This window comes from Typopeltis vanoorti, chromosome 21 (genome assembly GCF_054136105.1).
Source record: "Typopeltis vanoorti isolate ZY-2024b chromosome 21, IOZ_Tvanoo_1.0, whole genome shotgun sequence".
NCBI lineage: Eukaryota > Metazoa > Arthropoda > Arachnida > Uropygi > Thelyphonidae > Typopeltis > Typopeltis vanoorti.
Genome location: NC_143569.1, coordinates 27,065,154 through 27,089,085, shown reverse-complemented (window position 1 = coordinate 27,089,085; position 23,932 = coordinate 27,065,154). Strand labels below are relative to the sequence as shown.

General features: G+C 33.3%; 1 protein-coding gene across 1 annotated transcript in view; it reads right to left on the bottom strand.

Annotated features, from left to right (window-relative positions):
* Positions 1-23,932, bottom strand: part of LOC150094685 (cell adhesion molecule Dscam1-like) — a 639,127-nt gene that overhangs the window by 244,633 nt on the left and 370,562 nt on the right. The window contains exons 3-4 of the mRNA XM_090411623.1: positions 20,123-20,284; positions 11,495-11,641 (exon numbers count right to left, since the gene is read on the bottom strand). Coding sequence (XP_090267749.1) covers positions 11,495-11,641; positions 20,123-20,284 — 309 coding nt within the window. The remainder of the gene's footprint in view (positions 1-11,494; positions 11,642-20,122; positions 20,285-23,932) is intronic.

Below are 23,932 nucleotides of genomic sequence, written 5' to 3'. Positions count from 1 at the left end.
TACCAGGATCATTAGTTAGAAATCTGTCTTCTCCTATCAGATTCCGGTCACTATTTATCCGCAGAGCATCACCGATTTCTACCAATAGTTCCTTCCCGCTTAGTGGTACTTGTGCGGATTTTAATGGTAACAAAACAGCCGTTGACAATCTTATATTAGAACTTGCCATTAAACTCGCACTCAATTCGTTATTCATTTTTTCGCTATTTTACATGTTACTAAATATACTTATATAAATTAAAATATAAATGTAAATACAATTATTACTAAAATTAAAGCATATTATAAACACATTTAAAATCTTATTTAAATTAACTTTTTTTAATAATACACCATTTTTAGAATTCCATAGAATATAAATATTTAATAATGTTAGGGGAAAATGGCAGAATGAAATGATTAGGAGCGAAGGTACGATTAGGTACGGAGAGTCATTTTTAGGACCTCCAGGGTAACGGATAGCAATGCTGTAGCCAGTGAAGTTTTAACTGAGGCTCGGCTATCGGCTATGTAGCCAGTGAAGTTTTAACTGAGGCTCGGCTATCGGCTATATCGGCTATGTAGCCAGTGAAGTTTTAACTGAGGCTCGGCTATCGGCTATATATATATATATATATATATTGCTAATAACAGCAATATATAACAGCAATATACATATATTGCTGTTATTACATTTCATTGTAATAACAGCAATATATATATATATATATATATATATATATATATATATTGCTGTTATTACACAGCCTTTAGCTTAATGAAACCCCATCCACACATATTTTCTTCATTCAGATGACGGGATAAAGAGTCTAGGACTCAGTCCATCTCGCAGTTCTTTTAAGAACCTTAAGAATGTTGGGCAGTACTTGCAGTTGACTCTCTGCGATTCCATCTAGGACTTCGAGGGTAACGGATAGCAATGCTGTAGCGAGTGAAGTTTTAACTGAGGCCCGGCTATTGCTGTTATTACCCAGCCATGATTAGAGCTTTTAGCTCAATAACATCCCATTCCACACAGATTTTCTTCATTCAGATGACGGGATAAAGAGTCAAGGGACTCAGTCCATCTCCCAGTTCTTTTAAGAATGTTGGGCAGTACTTGCAGTTGACTCCCTGCGATTCCATCTCAATATATATATATATAAATATAGCATCAATGTAGTATCGCTGATTGTTGACTAGGATGGTCCAATTTGTTGAACAGATAGTCCTGCAACATGGCATCTTATCACAACGCATCATTTAAACTCCGTCAGTTCCCTTCTCACACCCATTTCACCTGGACACAGTTGACTTGGAGCATCATAATCCTCCAACTTATACTGGCTACATAAAAATAATATCAATGCTACACACCATTATTTAGTGGCGAGATTAATGTTATCAATGTTAATATTATTAAATCTCAATGTAATATTATGCACCAAGTTTTGGATTAAAATCGTAATTTCAACTATTGATTTATTATATAATATTCGTCCCAATTTTTTCATAAGAAGTAAATAAAGATATATTAATCATAACTGAAAATGATTCAAATAAAATAATTCCTTCAAAACGTTATTCTTATACAATACCTCTGATATGAAAAGTATTAAAAAAATCTTTCCTTCCATTCATTTGACACTTCAACAGTGAAACCATTTTCTATTCAAGCCGATTCGTACATGAAACGAGATCCATCGATACCAGATCTTGTTTCAAGTTCTACCCTTAAACTATTTACATCTAATTCACCAAAGAAATAAATCAAATGCACGTAGACTAAAATGCAATGTAATCTAATTGCTTAACATATTTTCAAAGCTCAATATTTAATTTTGGGGGGTTCGTCACACTTTAGCAAATACAAAATGCGATTGTCATTTTATATTTGATGGGATATCATATTTACAAAAAAAATCCTCTTCGCTCAGGTCATGCCTTTAGCACGTAAGTAACTTAGCAGTTAATTGCTCTACTTTTATAAAAACATGATACCCCCCCCTCATTATAAGGGTGGTTAATCCCATAATCAAGCACTCTACTTGATTATGTAAAGGGAAGTAAGGTCGTCAAGTGTTCTTCCTATCAAGTTTGTGATAGCGTGTTACCTGATTGTACACTTTCTGTATTGCGTCATCCTTCTTATTGTGGATACGACAACCTAATTCTAACTAGATATAACTATTGCCAGAGAGCTGAAAAAGACTTTTCTTTACAGTGACTAGTTTAATATTTAACTTCCGTTTAATACTTGCAGAATAAAATATGGCTATTTGACATTTTTATAAACTATATAGACGTCTTTAGAATGAATTTATTATTTGTTAAGGACTCGGAACTGGAGGACACTCCACTCTACATAGCCCACTCTCAACATGACTTGATCCTCCATCTACACACGCTACTCCACAATCTATCAACACACATCACTACCGCCACCAGTGGCATTTTTTGTCTATAAAACAGGACGGCATAGAAATCTCTTTGGCAAAATCTCGATGCTTAAATGCACAAGAGTTCATAGACGACGAAGAAGAAATGTGTATTATTACATTAGAGGGAATTTATTTTGTTTTTTCACTACCAGTATTAATTAAAACTTTTACAGATTAGTGGAGAATCTTAACTTTTTGTACAACCAAAATGTAAACACTAAGACTGAATGGTTTGCATGAGCACTGGCAATTTGCTGCGTTTAAAAAGGTTAATTGATGACTAAATGCTTTATTCGAACATGCAGTAGGAGGAAGAGTTATTTTAGAAATTAAAAAAATGGATGTGACTATTGGGAATGAAGTAGGAAAAAATGAATGAGTATTATAATACTCGCAGGGCCATGCATTGTGTTCTCAGAAAAGGCGACACACTTTCCATAAATATCGAGATATTCAATTAAAACCCAGCAGTAAATGTCAAATTACAGTGTGTTTACTATCCCCTGGAAAATGGCTCGGATCATAGAGAATTTGACTCCAGCCATGTGTCCTTTCTATCGTTGTACGCTAGTGTGTTGCATAAAGGAATGTTTTATCGCCTTAATATCGGCAAGAAGCTTAACTTCCATCTACGTGTGCATGTACGGTTGCTTATGTTCGGAGATAAGCATCGCTTGAGGAGATCAGAAAATAGTATAAAATTCAGTACAAAAATTTCTTCAGTTTTACTGCGTTACTGTCTGTTATATATGGCCATCAAGTGCAATTTTTAAGATATTCTTTCGGACAGGATTACTCGCTCTAGCTATTCGTTCTGTGTAGTATTCTCTAACAAAGTCGGTAGCGTTTATATGTCTTCAAAGAAGAAGAATACGAAAAAAAAAGAAAGGTGATCACGTATAAAGCGGCTTAGGAACGCAAGAGATGCTATCAACAGAGGCCTCTAAACCTTTGGGGACTAACTCCTTTCTACAAGAAGACGTGACGAGCCCAGAAAATCCGCCTCTGTCTGCTTTGAACGTGTAAGGTTTTGATGATGTGCTGCGATAAAACACGGAAAGTGCATTACCGTATTTCTCCACCTAAAAACATTTCTAATCCCTTGATGCCAACAAGTGGTTGTAGGGTGGAACCACGCGCAGCATTGACTATCATTTATTGCGACAACATTTTTCACTTGTTTTTTCCTTTCAACACAGGGAAACCTTAACGTATCAAGTAGGGTGATTTAAAGTGAATTTGTACTAGGAGATGTGCGCTACGGGTTGTGATTTATAGATCACTTCGTAGAGATATCTCTCCCTTGCACTTGGGGAGCAAATGCACAAGTGGAGGCAAGTGGCACTGGATCTCCTCTAAAGAGTAAATTTCCCTTTATTTTGAAGGAATAAAGAAATTACAACTGCATTTACTTGCTTCTGAAGCGCTGTGTTCTACTTTTTATGGATAAGCATATGCTGATTAATAAAGGAAAAAAAAGATTTGTTTCAGAATTTTTATTAATTTTAATTTGTATAAAATACTTAAAGATAAATAATTAATTTTTTAAAAATTTTCATTATTAAAATGAATTTTATATTACTATTCACTTTACTAAATAAGGACAATTATAAATTAAATAATCGTATTACTTAAAAAATATCTAATAACTTATGAACTTTGTTTCAACATGACAAGTCTCAACATGAGAAACTATTTCAAGAGACTGTATTGGCTACGGGCAAATGGACGAGTGTATTTTTTGAGCCTGATTATATGCATAGTAATATACTTGCTAAGAAATTTATGACCATTGTATATTGAAAATTATCATATTAAATAAAAAACAGATTACAATTTTATATAGCATTTCAAAACCTGTCATTGAGTAATAGCTGCGTGGGCGGGCGCGCGCGCACACACACACAATATATATATATATATATATATTATTAGACTTACTAGATAATATATTGCCATTCTTAAAAAAGAAATGGTGTACTATACTTTTACAATTTTCAAATGAATAAATGCAAGTGTTAAATCTCGCTTGTTTCAGTAATAAGATACGGGATTTGAGTGCGTCATTATAAAGGAATTACGTAACGACTAATTATTGAAAAAAGAACCAATGCATAATAAGATACTAAATCAATACAATACTTCCAACATCCAAGACTTTAAACACAAGCAATGATTAAGTCCCGGTTTTGTCTCACCAACACAATGGTCAAATTCTTATGCAGGACTTTGATACGTTATTTATTATGCAATTTGAATTTTTATGGGCGTTACTGATTTAGAATATGTAATTCATTTAATCATAGGCCAAACACCGAACAGTTTCGTTTGTAAGTGACCGTAACTGCTTCAAATCGAGCTAAGATCTGGTTTTGAACCTTGACCTAATACTATTTTCAAGGAATTATTGTGTATTATTTTTCCACATTCTTTTTTTTTTTTTTTTTCGTTGTATCTAAAAGAGCACAGCAAAACAAATGAAAGTAAAAAAGAGCAAAGAAGGAAACTGGGCTAAAGTTGCAGAAGAGAAATGCAATTAGAAAAGAAATAGAAGAGAAAAATGTGCGAAGGTTAGGGTTGTGCAACATAGAAGAAGAAGAATGGAGTGTCACAAGTTTCTAGTGACAGAAACGGAGAGAAGACTGCAGCCACGATTGGAGAAAACTTCCACGAGTTAAAGCTATTGGGCAAGTTTAAAATAATTAGGCGATAAAGTGCACTCGTAGAAACCCAATCTTCTTAAGTGCTGCTGTCTTCCAAGGCGCTGTAACAATATTAGACGTGATGCCTCACGATGCCATTATCAATACGAATCTGCACCGCGTCTATAAACACGTGCGTTGCATTTTACTTTTTTTTTTGATGCTAGTGTCAAATGCACTACGGTTCACATCAAGTTTTAATCGATTGTGTTTTATGCATATAATCAAACCAACCTTGAATTCTAGTGAATACGATAGCGAAATGAGATTGATGTGATACAGAGACCTTTTAGTCTGAATAGGTAATGACTTTGAGTAAGATCCTTAAGAGATATAAAGTTCTCCAATAATATTTAAATGGTAACCATAATGAGCAATAGAATAGTAAAAGTTATTTCATAAAATAAAACAGTTTAAATAATATTTAAACATTATTTAAATTAATAACATGTAAATAAAATAAATAATATTCAAAATAATGATGGGCGGTAGATGGCGTTGGTATAGTTGTCCGTTGGTGGATTTGAGCGATGGAGAGACAGTTGTAGAGTAGATGCCTTCCCTCGATGAGTCTTTGGACTCCCTGGAGGTGTCAAGTGATAATAATAATTTCAACATTTAAATATGACATTCTTGTTGAGTGCCTTAATCCACTGTCACAGCAACTGTGGCTCATCCACCACAAAAATCAATTTATAGAATGTTATTTTGTAATCAATATTTGTATTATTTCGAACTTATTTTTCTACATTATTTTTGAGGAATTTCTTTTAATTTGAAACTGTTAATTCACATGCTGCATATCATAGGCAGATTTAGAAGTTTATTTTCCGACAGAGGACTCATGTCTTTCGTTCGCAAGATTGCAGGATATTCTGGTAATTGGTAAATGCTATTCTGCTATATATTTACTTAGAATTTTTAAGTATATAATTATACAAAAATTGCAATAAATTTGGATCATTTATTGCATCTATAAAGATGAATATACCTGTTGTTATGCAGTAGTTTCCTCTTTTTGAATACTACTCTTCACTGGGCATAATCAAATGATCGGAACTTTCATTGCACAAATTCTTGTCTAATTTATGCTGCCCTTTAAATTATTCAACTTCCTTTAGCATACTTTCTAGCAGCTAAGAAAGCAATTTATTATTTATTCCATTTACGTCACTATCCTTTTATATTGAGTTTTATTCATTTCTGGAACGGATAATAAATTTGCCGGAGAAGAGAACTGTAAACAATTCTACTTCTCACATGAAAAAAAATACACTTGACAAAGAAAATACTTATAAGAATCCAATGTTTTTTAAATGAAATTCACACAGCGAATGAAATCTCTACAGAACTATTCCAATAATAACGAAAACTCAAATAATAAGAATGCAGATTTCCGTATCACAAAAAAAATTTTTTTTTTTTCAAATAAAATTACCTTTCCATAAAGATATTTAAATAAAGTAGGAAGCAAATCTATCATTTCACTTAACTACAAGTTTTGTAAACAGCTTACAATGCGAGTTTGCAAACTACTCTGCTAAAATTAAATTAGCATTTGTAATTTTCTTCAGGGGATGCTATGATCTTTCTCTTCGCGATGGTACTCTAACTAGGGCTTGAACTGGATTCTTTAATTAGTAAGTAATATTAACTTTTTACATTAACAACCTATTGAAGTGTGTTTAATGTCAGACAAAATTTATGAAGTTTTTATTAAAAAAAATCAGCAAATTCTCTCCCAAAATATTTATCATTCTATATGAAACATTACATGTTTCACTTTTTTAAACATTCTTCCCGAAAGTGGCTCTGATATGATATATTTCGGTATTATTATTCTTTTACAAATCAAGCAACATACTTAGAGAAATTAATATACTCCACGGAAGGGCAGTAAGTATACAAAGTACAAATTTACGGACATTTACAATATTCAAATACACATTTAATATATTTTAATGAGACTTCCACTCACCAATGGTTTTTGATAAACTGGTTTAGTATATTTGCACTGTGGTTGGGCAAAGGACTTTTACTTTTAATGAAATTTTAAAATTTTCATTAATTTTAAAGTATCTATTAATTCTATTCCAAAAATCAAATAAAAATCATTATAAACACAAAAAACAACTAAATAAGTAGAATAATATTCTCACACCTTATAATAAAATGCATTTATTTTAAATACACATACATATACACAGTAGCGTGGCTAGGAGGAGGGACGATCCGCCCCTCCTTTACAATGTACGTCACTGTGTATATGTATGCTACTGTGTATAGAAAATCTAGAAAAATAACATTTTAGATTGTTGAAATTAAAGTTTTACCTCAAAAATAAACATAGTGTTTTAATTTATTTCCCTATACGTCGTTTTGACTTTTTGTAGAATTTCTGGTGTGTATTGAGAGGGGCGGCAAACTCAGGGATCGCCCCAAGTGGCAAAAGCTCTAGCTACACCACTGTATATACACAAGAAAATGATCGTAAGGGTGAATTAAAGGATCTGAGCAACACAGTAATTTGCTAATGTCGCAATGTTCAAATACATAGCTTTAAATATATATTATGTTTGCATTATACATATCATAAATAAATATTACGTGCAGACTTTGTGGATGCGGTTATTTATTTATTTATTTTTTTACACATTTTATCCAAAATGAGAATTTTAATTTTATTTTTTTTTAATAACACATATATAGTATAAGAAAACTATGCGAATTTACCAATTTTTATGTATGCTAATGCAGATATTTTCCCTTCATTCCGCACAAATTCAGTCTAGGAAATAAACAGGATTGTTATAAAATTAGTTACAATTATTCAAGTATTTTATTATAAATAATAAAATACTTGAATATAATTAGCAATATTTATATTTATATATAATTAACAATATTTAGATATTTAGTTATAATTAACAATATTTAAATATAATTAGCAATATTTATATATAATTAACAATATAATTAACAATATTATTGTAATCCTATGTGTACTTGAATATAATTAGCAATATTTATATTTATATATAATTAACAATATTTAGATATAATTAGCAATATAATTAACAATATTTACATATAATTAGCAATATAATTAACAATATTTAGATATAATTAGCAATATAATTAACAATATTTAGATATTTAGATAAATATATGCAGTACTTAGCAATATCATTTATCATATTTTTGCAGCTGTATGTGTATTTAGATAGTTAAAATATTCTTGGAAAAAAAAAAGATACATCTGCAAAATCATTTACAGAACAATTCTTAGCCAAAGCAATCAAGAAACCTTAAGCATTTTTAAGAAATTTAAATTTAGTTTAAATAAATTAACCATAAAATACGGTTATTTTACTTTTTTTACATTTTATTGCTTTTACTATACAGCAAAGAGGAAAGAACAAACTTAAACCTTCCCACCATCTTTGTAGAAGGTAAATTTTAAATTTTATCCTTCCACAACATAATCACAAACTTGGAAACTTTAATAAAGTCCCACATTCAATTTCCTTTAATATTCAGCAGTTGCTTTTATAATTTGCATTCACTTCAAGTGTCCGTAATGCTGGGAAATGCATCCGCAAAAGCAGTTTGTTTCGCTCCCTAACATTTAACAGTACCGCATGCAACTACGCTTAGTTGTTAGTTTGGGAAGCTTTCCTTATTCGTCAGCCGACAACACGACTAAGTTTGTTCCGTCTGTTTCCTCACTGGCTCAAGAAAATTGATATGTGAAATAATGAGTCAGCAGTTCTCTTCTCTGTGTGAAAGAGCGGCATGCGAACTAATGAAAACTTTGCCACCTATAAAAGCACGGTGGTGAAAAGAATGAATTGAACTTAGTTCAGGCTTGCCGACATTGGCTAAATTAGGACTATTGAATTAATAATGAATCTCTGTTAACACTCAGTATACACCCTGTATACATAAATCTCGAGAGAGAGAGAGATGGAAAATTGTAAAATAGAAAGAGAAAGAAAAGTAAAGTAATGTAAAAATGAGAAATAGAAAACAAAAAATTAGACTGAGGTTGGAAATGGCCCTCAATATGCCCAAAATTTACTTTTTTTCTGCAGAAACTAAAGTTTTCCAGAATCTTCACTAGCTACTTCAACACAATCTTCCAGATTAATACCGCATGTTCCTCTATGGGAAATTTCTACCTTATGTTGGCATCTGCTTCGCTAGCTGAAAGTTCCCATGTTCTCCTTCAAGTGATTCAGGAGAACATGGGAAAATAACCATTTATATACCCATTGGTTGCATGCATTTTCATTAATTTGATTTTCCCATCTTCCATTACATTTCAACAGATCTTCTACAACCAAACTAATAACGGCATCAAAATTACTAAGAGTTGTAAATAAATTATAGCATTATTATAAATGCAGTGATTTTACTAATTTTTCTAAATGTTAATTAGTAGATGGAAATGTAGCATGGTTTTCATATGGGAAAAATTTTCGCTGACAGATGCCACACATTGTAAATATAAATAAAAATAAAATCTATATTAAGACTAGTTAAAATAGCCCAATAAATATATTCATTGAAATTAAATAATATATCTTACTATCAAAATATTCCTACAGAATACATATTATTATTTGCTATTTATTATTGGAATAAGAAGGAGAGGAATATCAGTTATTAAAAAATAAATACATTTATCTTCTCCAGACACGCTTGAAATAATTGCATTGTAAGAATATTTACCCACTGTACTCAAACGTCTTCTTAAGCAAGTGTATCAGGTTGTGGCTTTTGTTTTTAAATATTTTACATGCAATTTTTTATGCTGTTTTTTGTAATTTTACGATAATTATATCATAAATGATATAATTATATACTTATATATACCAACGAAATTATATCATAAATGCAAAGTATTTCCATATCACAAGATGAACAATTTTATATATATTCCAGTGAAAGGTCTAAAAATTCTTTTAAGAGCTTTATCAGAATTTTTTTTAAGAAAATTAAAAATACACCAAAAAGAAAAAAATTATAAACAAATAATAACTTACTGGATCCGATAATGTGTGAAACAAAAGTTTGGAATCAATCGACCGTAAGATACGGTGATTGATTTTATATGAGATGCCCATATAGGGTAACGGATGGCAATGCTGAACCAATGAAGTTTAACTGAGGTTCTGCTGTTGCTGTTATCCTGGGTTAATGAGTTCGCTCTCTTAGGTTTTGCCCTAAGGGAGCAATTGAGTCACCGGGGATGGTGTTCTCTGGCACGGCCCGCTGAGGGGTACTTGCCGGTGGATTATTTTCTTCGGAATGAGCGGTTCTGCTCGGTGGTCGAGTTTCACTGAGTAGAACCAACGCGGAGATTTGGAAGGTCTTTCGCCCACGAATGAGTGGCCTAGAGATCGTCCGATATTTTTGAGATATCACCTTTACTTAAACATGCGGTGATTGATTCATTCAATCCAATACACTTGGAGGGTAATGGATGGCAATGCTGTAGCCAATGAAGTTCTAACTAAGGCTCGGCTATTGCTGTTACCCTCCTGCCATGATCAGAGCTTTAATAGCTCAATAACATCTTATCCCTACACTGTCCTCTACAGATAACGGGGAAGATGAAAAGCATTCTTGCTTCGCCCCTTTAAGCCATTCCTTATAAGGAGTGTGAAACAAAAATGGATAAATTGCATAGAAAGAATGGGAAAGTAAAAAAAAAAGTATTTCCAAAGGAAAGAGAAGCCAAGGAGAAGATGGAGAGACGTGGAAAGCGCAACATTCCAAACAGCCAAGCTTAATAATGAAGAAGAAAGACTATTTCATTAAGATGAAATCATCACTTAAAGTCGTCTCAGCAACAGCTCGCAAACAGATGCGTTTATCACTGCAAAAAAAGGATACCGCAGCCTATTTAAATAATGTATATGCCGTTTAATTAATGGGTTATAAGATAAAGAAACTACAGTATCTTCCAAAGTACATATATGTTTTTCAGTTGCTTTCATATCAACAGGGTGATATATACTATCTTGAATAAGATAAAAAATAAACCATTACCTGCAACTAAAACTTATATTGTAAAGACGTTGCTCTTGAAATAAACTGTTTTATATACAGATCGCTGTGTTATTTTCGCACTAATAGCATTATTATATTTTTATTCTTGTAGCAAGTAAAAAAAAAAATTACAGTACGTAAAATATCATCAAGATCTTAAATACGAACTTAAACAGCACTTCACATTCTCCTTATTTCTACTGAGGCACCACTTTGGCGTATTAATAGAAACTTTTCCTCTTTCCTCTCAAAATACAAAAGTAGCTTAGTTAAACTAGAGAAGATTTCGAAGTTTCATTGTCTTGTGTATGTTACCTGTTACAATAAGCTGTCCTGCAGTGCTTTGTTTTGTTTCTTCACTAAGTCGATGCTTTGTCTGGCAACGGTAACCTCTGAAGCCGTCTTGTTGCGTGACATCTCTTATGTGCAGCCGGCCTGAGGGAAACACGCTATATCTTCCACCTAAATAAAAGAAATACAACCATTATCTTACAGTAATGATACTATGAATGTTTGTGAATATCACTGTATGAAGTCGGTATAGTAACTATGTAATTCATCTAGTGCAAATCAATTAATTTTAAAATAACGACGTAACATTTATTTATGCAAAACTAATAAAAAAATTAAGTAAATAAATAAAAATATTATATATTATTATTAGACACCTCCAGGGAATCCAAAGCCTCATCGAAGAAGGGCACCTACTCTACAGCTCTCTGTCTCCACCACTCAATCAACCAACGAACCGCAACTGCACTAACGCCATCTACCGCCCACCAGTATTTTCACAGACAATCACAAACATCCATGCCCACGGCGGGATTCGAACCCGCAGACTTTCGTCGGGAGAGCGGATACGCTAACCACTCGGCCAACCAGGCCTGCATAAAATCAAAATTAAATATTTTGTTAACTTAAAATACGATTAACACCTATTTAATTTATAAATCAAGTATGAAGCAGTCACTTTATTAACTAGAAAAATGAGTGAAGGATCAGGGGGGGTAATGGATGGCAATGCTGTAGCTATTGAAGTTTTAGCTGAGGCTCGGCTATTGCTGTTACCCCTCAGATGAGCTATGAGAAACTTTGCTCGGTGGTGGGGTAACTAGAAAGAGCAAACGCTGAGAGTTCTTCTCGGTGACGGGGGGGGGCCTGTTGCTGAGTTGGACGATCCTTCGGTCACTCGTAGGGAGTGGTGCGGGAGTTCGCCTAATTTTTTTAGAATAGCGCTTTACTTAAATATCTGCTACTACTGCTGTTACCCCGCCAAGACCAAAGCTTACAGCTCTATATTACCCTATCCATACATTTTCTTCTACAGATAACGGGGAATATGAAAAGCGTTCTTGCTTCATCCATCTAGCCAAAATAAAGGGAATGAGAATATTTTCTATTAATTTTTACTTGATATAAAAAATTCAAATAAAACAGATTATTTTTTTAACATTTGCTAACTGGTTAATTCATGAACAATACACACACAAAAAGCGAAGATTTTTTGTGCAGTGTTATGATGGTTGACTAAACTCTTCAGTTCTATATGTGTAAAAATTTTTTTTTTAAATACCAATTAAATTTATTTCAGCTTTATGCAAGTTAAAATTAGCTTTATTAAAGGTGTGTATATTTAATAAACCAAACCAACTATATACGGTGCAATTATTTTAATATTTTAAATAATCATACTTTTTATGTAAAATAAATAATCCACAAGAGCTACAAGAGAATTGAATTGTGATTAGTCGTTAGCGAAGTTTGAACTTCTCATTTCCTACTTCACCTATCAGATGAAATAGTGAATTAAATTATCACTGAGCAGCTCAGCAAAGCCATTTTCAGTTTGCGCCAGTAAATTTAATGTGAGTACTCTAAAGTTCTTAATGCACCTCATTGCCATCTTGCTATTCTAGGAATACATTTCGAATGGCAAGTTTGTCGTAATATTTCATTATTTCTCTTTCAGCCTAATAGAAAATACTGCCATAAAGAGAGAGGTCAGAATAAACATGATCACAAAGGGAAACTTTTCAGTAAGGCATTTAAAATCTCTCTGTTTCTCCAAATATATGTTCACTTGGGGAGTCATTGAGACTCAGCAGCTCATCCAAGCGTGTTGTAATATCGAGGATATAATGGTTCCCTAAGTGAACATATTTCAATGCGCAAACTGTTCATCTTCTATCGGGATCCTTTTTAAAAATATTCGTTGAATCAATGCTTTATCTGTAGGAGTCAGTAACGAAATAAGCACTAGAGCGAGAGTCCATAGAGACGTCGGTGCGAAACCAAACAGCAAACATAAACATCAAAAACTGGGTATGAAAACATCACCGAACAGCCATAAAGTAGTCTACAGTAATATTATCCAATATGCTATCGAAAGAAATATTACTCAGCAACTGGATTAAACCACACAGTCACTGTGTTTGGAAAACATCCAAGCAATGAAGTATATGATGATAAAATATCGCTAGTGAATTGCTTGTAAAGCATACCCAGTTTTTGCTGTATGCTTTACAAGCTGTCGTTTATTTTAAGGTAGTAAATATATCATTTCAATGAGTACATTGTGGAGTACTCGGCATCCCAATATTTATCATAATAATAAGGAACTGCCATCAGAGCCGTTTTTCTTTACCTCCAAATTAAGAATGGTCATATTTATAAAATCTGAAAGGTGTGTGAAGAGTTTTGGCAGAAATATTTTCTGTTTCTTTTAATACAGAAAAGAAAACAATACTTTATTGTTAACTAATTTACTTAAGAAAGAAATGTAGATACATTTTTTAATTAAAGGAGAGATAAAGTGTGGACGAAGAAACAAAAGCTTCGTTGGTGAAAACTTGAGTTCTGGTTTATAACGTAATCTGTCTTTGACTGGTTAAAATTATATACTTTTCTAAAATAAAATACAGTACATGTTTTTCGGTTTTAATTAAATGAATGACTCTTCAAAGTTTCTTTAAATTTACATTCCAAAGACCACTTCATAACGTAGGTCTCAGTATGATTCTACAGTGAATGGTTGAAGATATTTTTGGTTTTACTCTCTGTAATTGAACTTAAGGATTGTTTTGTCAACCACTTGGTAAAGCACAGTTTCTTAATCTTTTTTGCTCTTGTGATTTCAGAGATTATTACAGGTCTGGGAAATCTTTTCAGTGAGGTAGCTGAAACAACATGTACACATCCTAAAAATTGTGATCGATATCCACTCGGCCTGGTGGACCCAGTGGTTAGCGTATCCGCTCTCGAGCTCAAAAGGCTGTGGGTTCGAATCCCGCGGTGGGCATGGATGTTTATGATTATCTGTGAAAATGCTAGTGGTGGTGGTAGACGGTAGATGGCGTTGGTGTAGATGATGAAAGCAGTTTTCGGGTTGGTGAAGAGAGTTGTAGAACAGGTGCCCTCCTTCGATGAGTCTTTGGACTCCCTGGAGGTGTCACGTAATAATAATAATAATAATATCTAAGTTTGCAAATAATACTATTCAAAACTTAGTATTTTAATACAATGAGTGTGCCATTTAGTTTAGTAGTTTTAAATGTGTTGCCATAATGATTTTTCTTCTTCAACCCATCCATTCGTTAGGACGGGTAGAGTCTGTGAACGTCATAGTCAGAATTCGAACCATAATCTTTCCATCCAAAGGGATCGTCTATACTGACTGAGCTATGGAGGCTCCCACTATATCTCAGAACTGAAATAGAAACCTTTACGCAGATAAAAGTAAACACCACTTACGTAGAGTATATGCAAAATAGTTGGACACTTCATCATCACGTGTTCAATTAAGAATGTTGCTAGTCAGCAATCGTCAATAGTGTTGATCATAATGAGAAAAACAAAGAATCGTTCAGAGGTCGATCAAGTTCTTATTGTGGGTGCCGTCTGGCTGGAGCCATGATTTTGAAAACAGCAGAACTGACTGGTTTCTCAAAAAAGTAAGATATCTCAAGTGTTTAATCAATGGAAAAATAACCAACAATCTTGTCTAAGAGGCGTAACTGTGGTCCTACGAAGGTCTGCCAGGAACGAAATCGTACGTCAGTGGACAATAGAACTTCCTTATGCAGCAATTGACTGAAGCATTCAATGTTGCTGACCCATATCTCACCGAACTGTGCCCAGGGGATTATTGTAATTCGTGCTAAAGGAGGTCCAACACAGTATTAACTAAACGTTTCTAATTCAGTGGCATATGTAGCATAATTGCTTCAAGTATAGTTTAATGTTAACTCCGCTGATTCAAAATAAGTCAACAATAAGAAAAAAAAAAAAACTGTTGTAATATTTTTCCGGCTTTGGAAATTTCGAGTCTATCATCAATTCTAATTCTCACTGGTTTGAAGAAATTAACTTTTTATCCTTTTCAGCTAAATATGGACATCTTCAGATTATAAAATTTAAAAGTACTGCACACCAACCATTAAACATCCTACCATTTGTTTATCATATTAACCAGTCTTTGTTGGTCAGTCTTCCAGAATAGCAGTCTCAATACAGTCCGCAGGGGTTCACAGCAGCCATCTTTTGTATTTCGGAACCAAACCTATTTATTATGCAGAACATTAATAGATTTATTACGTTCAGAAACCTAATTATTTGTTAATATAATGGAATCCTTAATCTTCGGAACAACCCATTGGTTGCTGTAATGAGACAGGTCTCTTTGTTCATATTCCTCGCGAAAGCAACTACCTTTAATTATGGCCATCCGGAAGTGGATGTCTGACTTCATGTCACAGCATGTAGCAAGCAAACCTCACAGGCCATTCGTTGTGTTGTCCATCTTAATGGATGCCTGTTTTATCCCCTTCTGTCCGTGGCCAAATCCCCGTAAGCTTAACTGCGGTCGTACGTCCCACTCTCTCTCTTTTTTCTTTTTTTCTTCGCCTGTGGTGTTAGCTTCTATCAATTACGAAGCTTTAGCATAACCCCGGGATTAATCTATGACTGTATTATGAGACAGGAAATGGTAACGAGTGGGATCTCTATCGTATCGTGACCACGCCCACCTTTGCTGTCGATGTCTATGCGGAGTTCATTGTCGTAAGGTGGCAAATTGTACTGTCACCGTTGCGAACCGTCAGAGCGGTGTGCTGTCGCCGCAGGGAGCTACTCTAGTAGCTTGCACGTTCTTACCCTTAGCAGACAAATGGAGCCTACGACGCCTAACCACTCACTTTGCTGGTGATTAATAGCTACAGCTGCTCCTGGGGACAATTGAGAACTTTCACTGATCTTGCCTTCCGATGTTACTGAAGTTTTTTTTTTTTTTCTTCCCTTCTCCTTTAGTTTTTCTTTCTGCGAGTGGCAGTTTGATAACGGTGTTTCTAGTGAGTTTCGAACTGTACTTGTAATGACATTACACTTCTCAGACGGCGCTAGGTGATCACGAAGTAAATAGTAGAGCCATCTACGCTAACAACACCAGTTTAGACTCTTTTCCTTTTGAAAAGAGAATATGTGCGCACATAGAAGCCGTCTAAAGTCGAATGGAAAGTGTGCTTTGGTTCATTAAAATGTCAGCACAAATGGTCATGACTTTTCAGCACAGAAATGGCTGTCATGTCGAATATATGCGTCGTCATAGTGAAATGGGATTTTATTCGTAAATACATGACCAGATGTTGGCAATAGGAACAAGGGAAAATTGCTTGCGACATAACTATGACTTTAATAAATCAGAGACGGCAATTAGTATGATGTAAGGTGATGTTTTATGGACTTCACGACCAGATTAAATTAAAATCAGGAAAGACTCGAGTTTTTTTGTTGGTAGACATGTAGAATTTGCATTTCGTGATGTATTTAGGGAAAATGAGGCTGTTTTTTAATCCTAGTGAGCATAATTTACGCTTCTGAAAATGAAGATAATTATTTTAGGTGATTAAGGAGAAATTCCTCCTCTCAAGCATGTGGATTCTTTTCCAAGCATAGCAGGTCCAGAGCAGCGAAAATAAAACATATTCTAAGTTGCCATGGAAACATTTTCTTTCTGGCAGTGGCTGAATTTCTTCACTTTTTTTTTTTTTTTTGTCATAACACTTCTTTTTAGGATCGTAAATGCATCAAGCTATTCAAATGGCTTTGTTGCATTTCCGTTAACTTTGTTCATAGTCGTGCTTAAAATTATAATTACGGTTTAATGTTAATTATAAAAAAACGGATTCAACAAAAAGCAGAAAGGAATTCATTGCTATAAATTACAGAATTCAAATTTTAACGTCATTTTTCTTAATGTGGTCGATGACCTAACGGTAGATTTAAAGCAAAAAAATGCTGGCCTGGTTGGAAGAATGGTGACCGTATCTTCTCTCCAAACAATAAGCTGTGGGTTCGAACCCTGAGGTGGGTAAAGGAAATCTGTGATTGTCTTTAAGTGGAAGACGAATTTCATTGCTCGGTGTGAGACCACCGCCCTGCTTACTGGAGGCATGAAGTGGCTTGAAAATTTTCCATGCTTGGTCACTAGCGTAGGTTTTCTGGACTATGTAAAAAAAATAAAATAAAAGATATAAAAATTGAAAAAATCCTTACCCCACCTACGGTGCGAATATACTGAAAGTTACAAAAATCTATCGCGGGTGTGAACCAAATATGAAATATTGACCGCTAATTAATGACATATTTTTCAATGATAATTATTGATATACAGGAGACGGTATGTCGTACTACAACCATTTCATGGAATACTTTTTAAAACAGGCATCCAAAACAAGTTCAAACCTGCTTCCAGTAGAACAAGATAAGTTTTGCCCAGTAGACAACCTGATTCAGTTATAATCACTGCAAACGGCCTTTAAGCATTCAGTTTAATCGTGATAATAAACTCAAATATAGTTTGCCCACCGATTAGAGGTCCCTCGACACTTCTGTTCATGTCAGAAAAAGGAGAACCCATTCCGATAATAGGGTAATCAGTCCGTATTGTGGGACGAGTTGTTTATTATTACCGGTCGGAAAATTAACTTCTCTTTTATGATTATTGTAGTTAACTATGTTATTTGTATAACAGTTGAAACATTTTACCTATAAAGCACGTAATTTCGCGTGTTGGCGACCAATTCGGACGTCCTTCATTTCTTTCTCCCCTTCAGCATGAATCGACTATTCTTGGAAAGACGCGAAGCAGGGACCTACTTCAAACTAGTGGGCTAACTATAAAAAGGAAAATTTTCGTCTCCTAAAAGCAATTATATCACCTAAATGCGATTGTAGAGGATTCATAATGACGTTATGTTAAACAACAAGAAAATCGTTACTTGCTGGTATTGATATATAACAATTATCAAACGTAAAATTTGAAGCAGAAAAATCTTAATAGATATGGGGTAAGGTGATTATATATATTAAAATATAATGATACATACTCGTTAAAACGAGTTGTGTTATAATCGCGATACTGTTTGTCAAAGAATGAAAATTTTCACTTTATAGCATAAGATATATTAATATATGTATACAATCCAGTGAACTGTACGCGTGTATATATATATATATATATATATATATGTGAACATAAAGTTTACTTAATTGCCTGCAACCTCTTGTTTGTGATATAAAAAAATTAATTCATACGAATTAATATAAATATAACGAAATAATGTTTTGTTTCATAAATATCTTCAATCTGCAATAAATGTTTTTAAAAAATCGTAATTTCATCATATAGCATTCCTAAACAACAAAATGAGCAATAAATATTTTTAAAAAATCATAAATTCATCATATAGAATTCGTGAACAACAGTACATGAATATACATGAATATGAAAACACCTTTCTCTGAATAATATATAAAAAAGTTATCTATTCTATAAGTTGGTGTATTTATTTTCTAGAAAGGATATTTGGAATTTTTCGATATATCAAATACCATGCTAACTCATCCTAAAAGAGAAATCTGTAAATATGCTATCTATATTCCAGGAGAAAGATTTTTTGAAGTTATCTTAAAATCAAGGCAATTTTAATGCATTCCATAAAGTGCATAAGAGTAGCAATTTGATGATTTCCTTTAGGAGTTGAAAGCATGATTTTTCCTAAAAAAGTATTTGTGTCACAAAAGAAATATTGTTATGGAGAATTTTTTGTGCTGTCCATATTTTACCTGTTGTTGTTTATAAACCTCGCCAATTTTCTAGAAAAAATGTTACTAAAAAAAATCGATATTCTTCGATTTTTGTCAGTGAATAAAAAAATATCCTTTCTTGAAAGCACGTCGTGTCCCTACACAGGACAAATATCAAACACTCTTGTTGAACTGCTCGAGAAAGAAGAGATACATCAAAAGACAGAAAAAGAAAAAGGTAAGAAACGTTAAACAAAATAAATTGTCCGAAGTTTACCAGTCTGTTTGTTTTGGTAAAGTAATCGAACAAGGAAAATGCGTCAAGCAGTAACTGAAGAAGTTCTGCTAATGGTTTTACTGAAGCCCTCGATAAAGCTAAGATTTTTTATCTTCTCACTTGTATAGAAAACGAAAAAATAGATTAAAAGAAAACTGGTTTAAAATAGATTTTTTGTTCTTAGGAAAGAACTGAAAAAAAAACATTAGACAATAATAAAATATTATACAATCCCACACCATAATTAATATCTCTTCTTAAAAATCTAAATACTTCTTTGTCTCAAACATACTCTGGTTTTATAGTCTAACAAGTATTTTCACTTTCTACGTTTTTTTGTTTCTATCAAAGAAATGTTTCATTGATTGTATTTGGATAAAATCAAGGAGATGTTTCAGTAATTCTATTTGGATAAAACAATAGTATATTCTTTAGCAATTTTATTATCTTCAACTTTGACTTAATATACACATTGTTTTGATCTGCTTATTTCCTTAAAGAAGTTAACTTGCATAATATACATATCAAAATATTTAAAATAATATTTTAATAAAAATATCACATTTTATAGATTCACTACTTACCTTGCGTTCCATCGGAGTGAATAACCAATCCATCATCTCGGAACCAAGCAGTTACCGTAACGAAGTCCCGGACGAAACTAGGGATTTGACACTTGAGCACAGCTGTGTTGTCACGTATGACAAATTCATCGTACACCCGAATGTCGTACTGCTGAGTTAGCACTGGAAAAAAAAAAACGGAGAATAATAAAAGAGAGTGTGACTAACAGAACAGACTATAAAAAGTACAGAAAGCCCAAGAGAAAAAAAAATATGAAAAGAAGAAAGAAAAAAATGCGTGAAAAAATAAGAAATAGGAAAGATAATAAAAAAATGAAGGAACAAAATGAGTTAATATACGATTAAAGAGAGAAAGACAGAAAAAGAAAATAGCAAAACATAAAAAGTAGCGGTTAAAAGGAATTAAATGATGAAATCTGCGATTATATTTTAAATGATTTTAGACTGAACAGATTACAAACAAAAATAGTATTCATTATGACAATATCACAAAATTGATTCAAAAGTTTGTATTTTTAGTATTTCTTCACGATTCTGATAGACAGGCCCCATTTTCTATATGTTTGTCAATATTTCTTTTGAAAGTAATATATTTCTAGAAAAATATTAATATTGAATACAGCAATCCATAGCAAAGAAGAAATTGAATTCTTCCAGCAGAGTTTATCACTTTACTGATGATGTTCCAAGTGATGCTCTTCCAGCTTCATAAGCTGCGCCTTCGTTGTGAAAGTTTGGTCAAATTTCAAAGTCAGCTGACACTAAGCAGGTTCCTTGATAATGTCATATCTGCGACAGAGCTGTACTAAGACGTACATTCATTTGAGAGGGCGCATGCGAAAAAAAGCATTTCCGACATAATCTCTGATGGACAGCTCGAGTCAACATATTATAAGTATATATACCCGGTTTCATCGACTTTAATCCGAAAGATATTCCAAACTAACTTTGCAGGAAAGCCAAATCAATATTGTTGATAATAATCGGCACAGGAAGGAGAATTTTTATGTATAAACAATAAATAACTATTGCATAAATATTATTCAGATCTTTTTTTCTATCTATATTTAAATTTTCTCCTTAACAAGAAAACAGTTCGGGCACAAAATAAAACACCTTTTTGAAGAAACAAACCCGAAAGTACAAATTTCGAAGAGAAGTCAGAATTTACAGTGGTTTACTGTTGCCCTCCTACCCTATGCATACATTTTCTTTAAAAGATTACGGGGAATATGAAAAGCATTTTTGCTTTACCCATCTAGCAAAAAAAAAAAAAAAAAAAAAATACAGTGGATCGCTGAAATGTAAAATTTTAATTGAAGTTCTTTCTTGTACTTTTACACAAACTCGCATGAATCAGGATACGTTCTGCATCTTAAGTTAATGTAATTCATTTGACACTATTTCTAAATGGTTTCTTATCCCCCCCCCCCCAATTTGCTGCAGTTTTACAGGTTTCATAAACACAGGTGCTAAGGTTTGATTCTAATTATCAGCGTGTGTTGTGTGTGTGTGTGTTTACACACACACACACACACACACAAAGCATGCATTTTTTTTAATCGATTTATGAAAGTCTTAAGAGTGTATAGCAGATCACTGCTCATCTTGATTGGTCCAATACAATTAATTGTACGAAAAGTTTGATCACTTTAATTTATCAATTAATTGTAACTAAATCCACGCAGAGTGTGGGACAATGTGTTACTTTTAAGATACTGCATATTAGAAAACAATAATGAAGGAGAATGCTATATTTGGTGGGATATTTGAATTACTCAAAAGGTGTAAGATTAGGAAAAGGAGGACGAGGCTCACTTCCTTCGACTTTAATACTGTTTCCCATTGTAAATATAGGCAAAAAAGTTATAAATCTATGGAAAATTATATATTAAAAAATTAAAAAAAAACTTGTCTATATTATATATAAAAACTTGCCTACCACGTCAAGGTCACACTTCACGCACGCAAAACAGATGAAACTCAGAAAACAAAAACAGCAACTCATGACAAATGACAACTTTCAGTTGGATTGGTTGACACAATAGCCAATCATAGCCTCTAAGTGCTATTGTCTCAGAGCTCACCCTACCTGGCCTTCTGAGCGGTTTCAAACTGCTAGAACGCTGAGAATTTTACTCGCTGCGCCATTGCATCACACGAATGTGATGTTTACGCATCGAAAAGTGTCCTCTTCATGAAGCATTGTGTTTACTTTTAGGAATCAGGCGAAGTTTGGAGGCAATTGGGGGGATCGTTAACGGAAATAAAAGCAAAAATATAATGTCGGCGATATTGCTATTCGGTGGATGAGCACCGCACATCTATCACACACCCTGAATATTCGCCTCTGATACACACACAACTGAGGATTATCCGTTCTGCTGGTTATTGGCAACATATTTATGAATTAATACATCGTAACATCTTAAATGATGCACATCGGACACGCGTATGTCGGATTATAGCCATAGTAGTCGGACGCCTTTAGTATTTTTAAAATACATCATATTTGGTCCTAAAGCAGCTTTTCCATATTATCTAACCCATATGCACTCTGCATAATACAAACTAAATTCTCCAGAAAAATATATGTAAGAAAATTTCAAAAATATCCAGACATCTCTATAGCATAATAACATAATATATATTAAGATTATTATTAATAATTCTCTGAAACTTACCATTCCAACTTCATTCCAACAACCCTTTCATATCCCCCTCATACTGAACTTATTGCTAAGTCGTTCGTACCTCCTAGAATTACGATTTCTTTGACTTTTCTTTTGTCTTTCAATTGCATGTGCTATATTTTTAATTTTTCCTCCAGGAAATCTTGAAGTTACATCCCGCTCATTTGGGGCTTGTTTTATCATAAAGTCGACATACCAAATAACATCCATCTTTTTATATCTATTTTTACTTATCTGATTTTTGTTACGTGCTAACTTACCCGATTCCGTGCTTGTTGTTTTTCATTTTGCTTCTTAACTTTCTTATTCTCTGTCTTCCTTTAAATGCAGCTGGACTTTCTATATTTCCCGCATCGTCTGTATAATAATTTTGTCTGCTTTAATCTTGCGATTTCGGAGGGTGAATTATTTTCAATATCGCCTTTATCTGGGAAAGTGTTCTTATTCTCTATTTCACTGTTTTAATCAGTATTTCGTTTCTTGTGCCATTTTACAGATGCATTAATTAATATTGCAATTGCAATATCACAATAAAAATACGAAGAAACTAAATACTTTAAAGACAAAACACGCAAATTTACTCTAATGTACATAAAAACATTAATTTTGTAAGGAAAAATACAATAAAATAGATAAAACTACCAGTTTCACACGAGTGCTAAATACACCGACCAATCACAATGCAGACTCATCGAATCCAGAATCGTATATATATATACGAGGGTGGTCTGAAGAGCTCTCGGCCTAACAATGAAAGAATGCATTTATAATTTCAAAATTATTTAGTTTTTTCAACATAATCTCCCTTAAGACTAATACATTTATTCCAGAGATGATCCAGCTCCATTATCCCGTCGTCCCTGTAGTGGTTCTTAGTAAGATCTGCAAAATACCCCTCTACAGCTACAATCACCTCTTGATTCGAAGAAAAACGCTGACCAGCGAGGAAAGAGTTTTAGTTTTGGGAAGAGACACAAGTCAGAGGGAGCCAAATCTGGAGAATAGGGTAGATGTTCCAACAATTCATAATGCAGATTCCCTTAATTTACCCATTGCCAAAACACGTTTGTGAGCAGGTGCATTTTCCTAATGAAAGATGATTTTTTTCTTCTGCAGA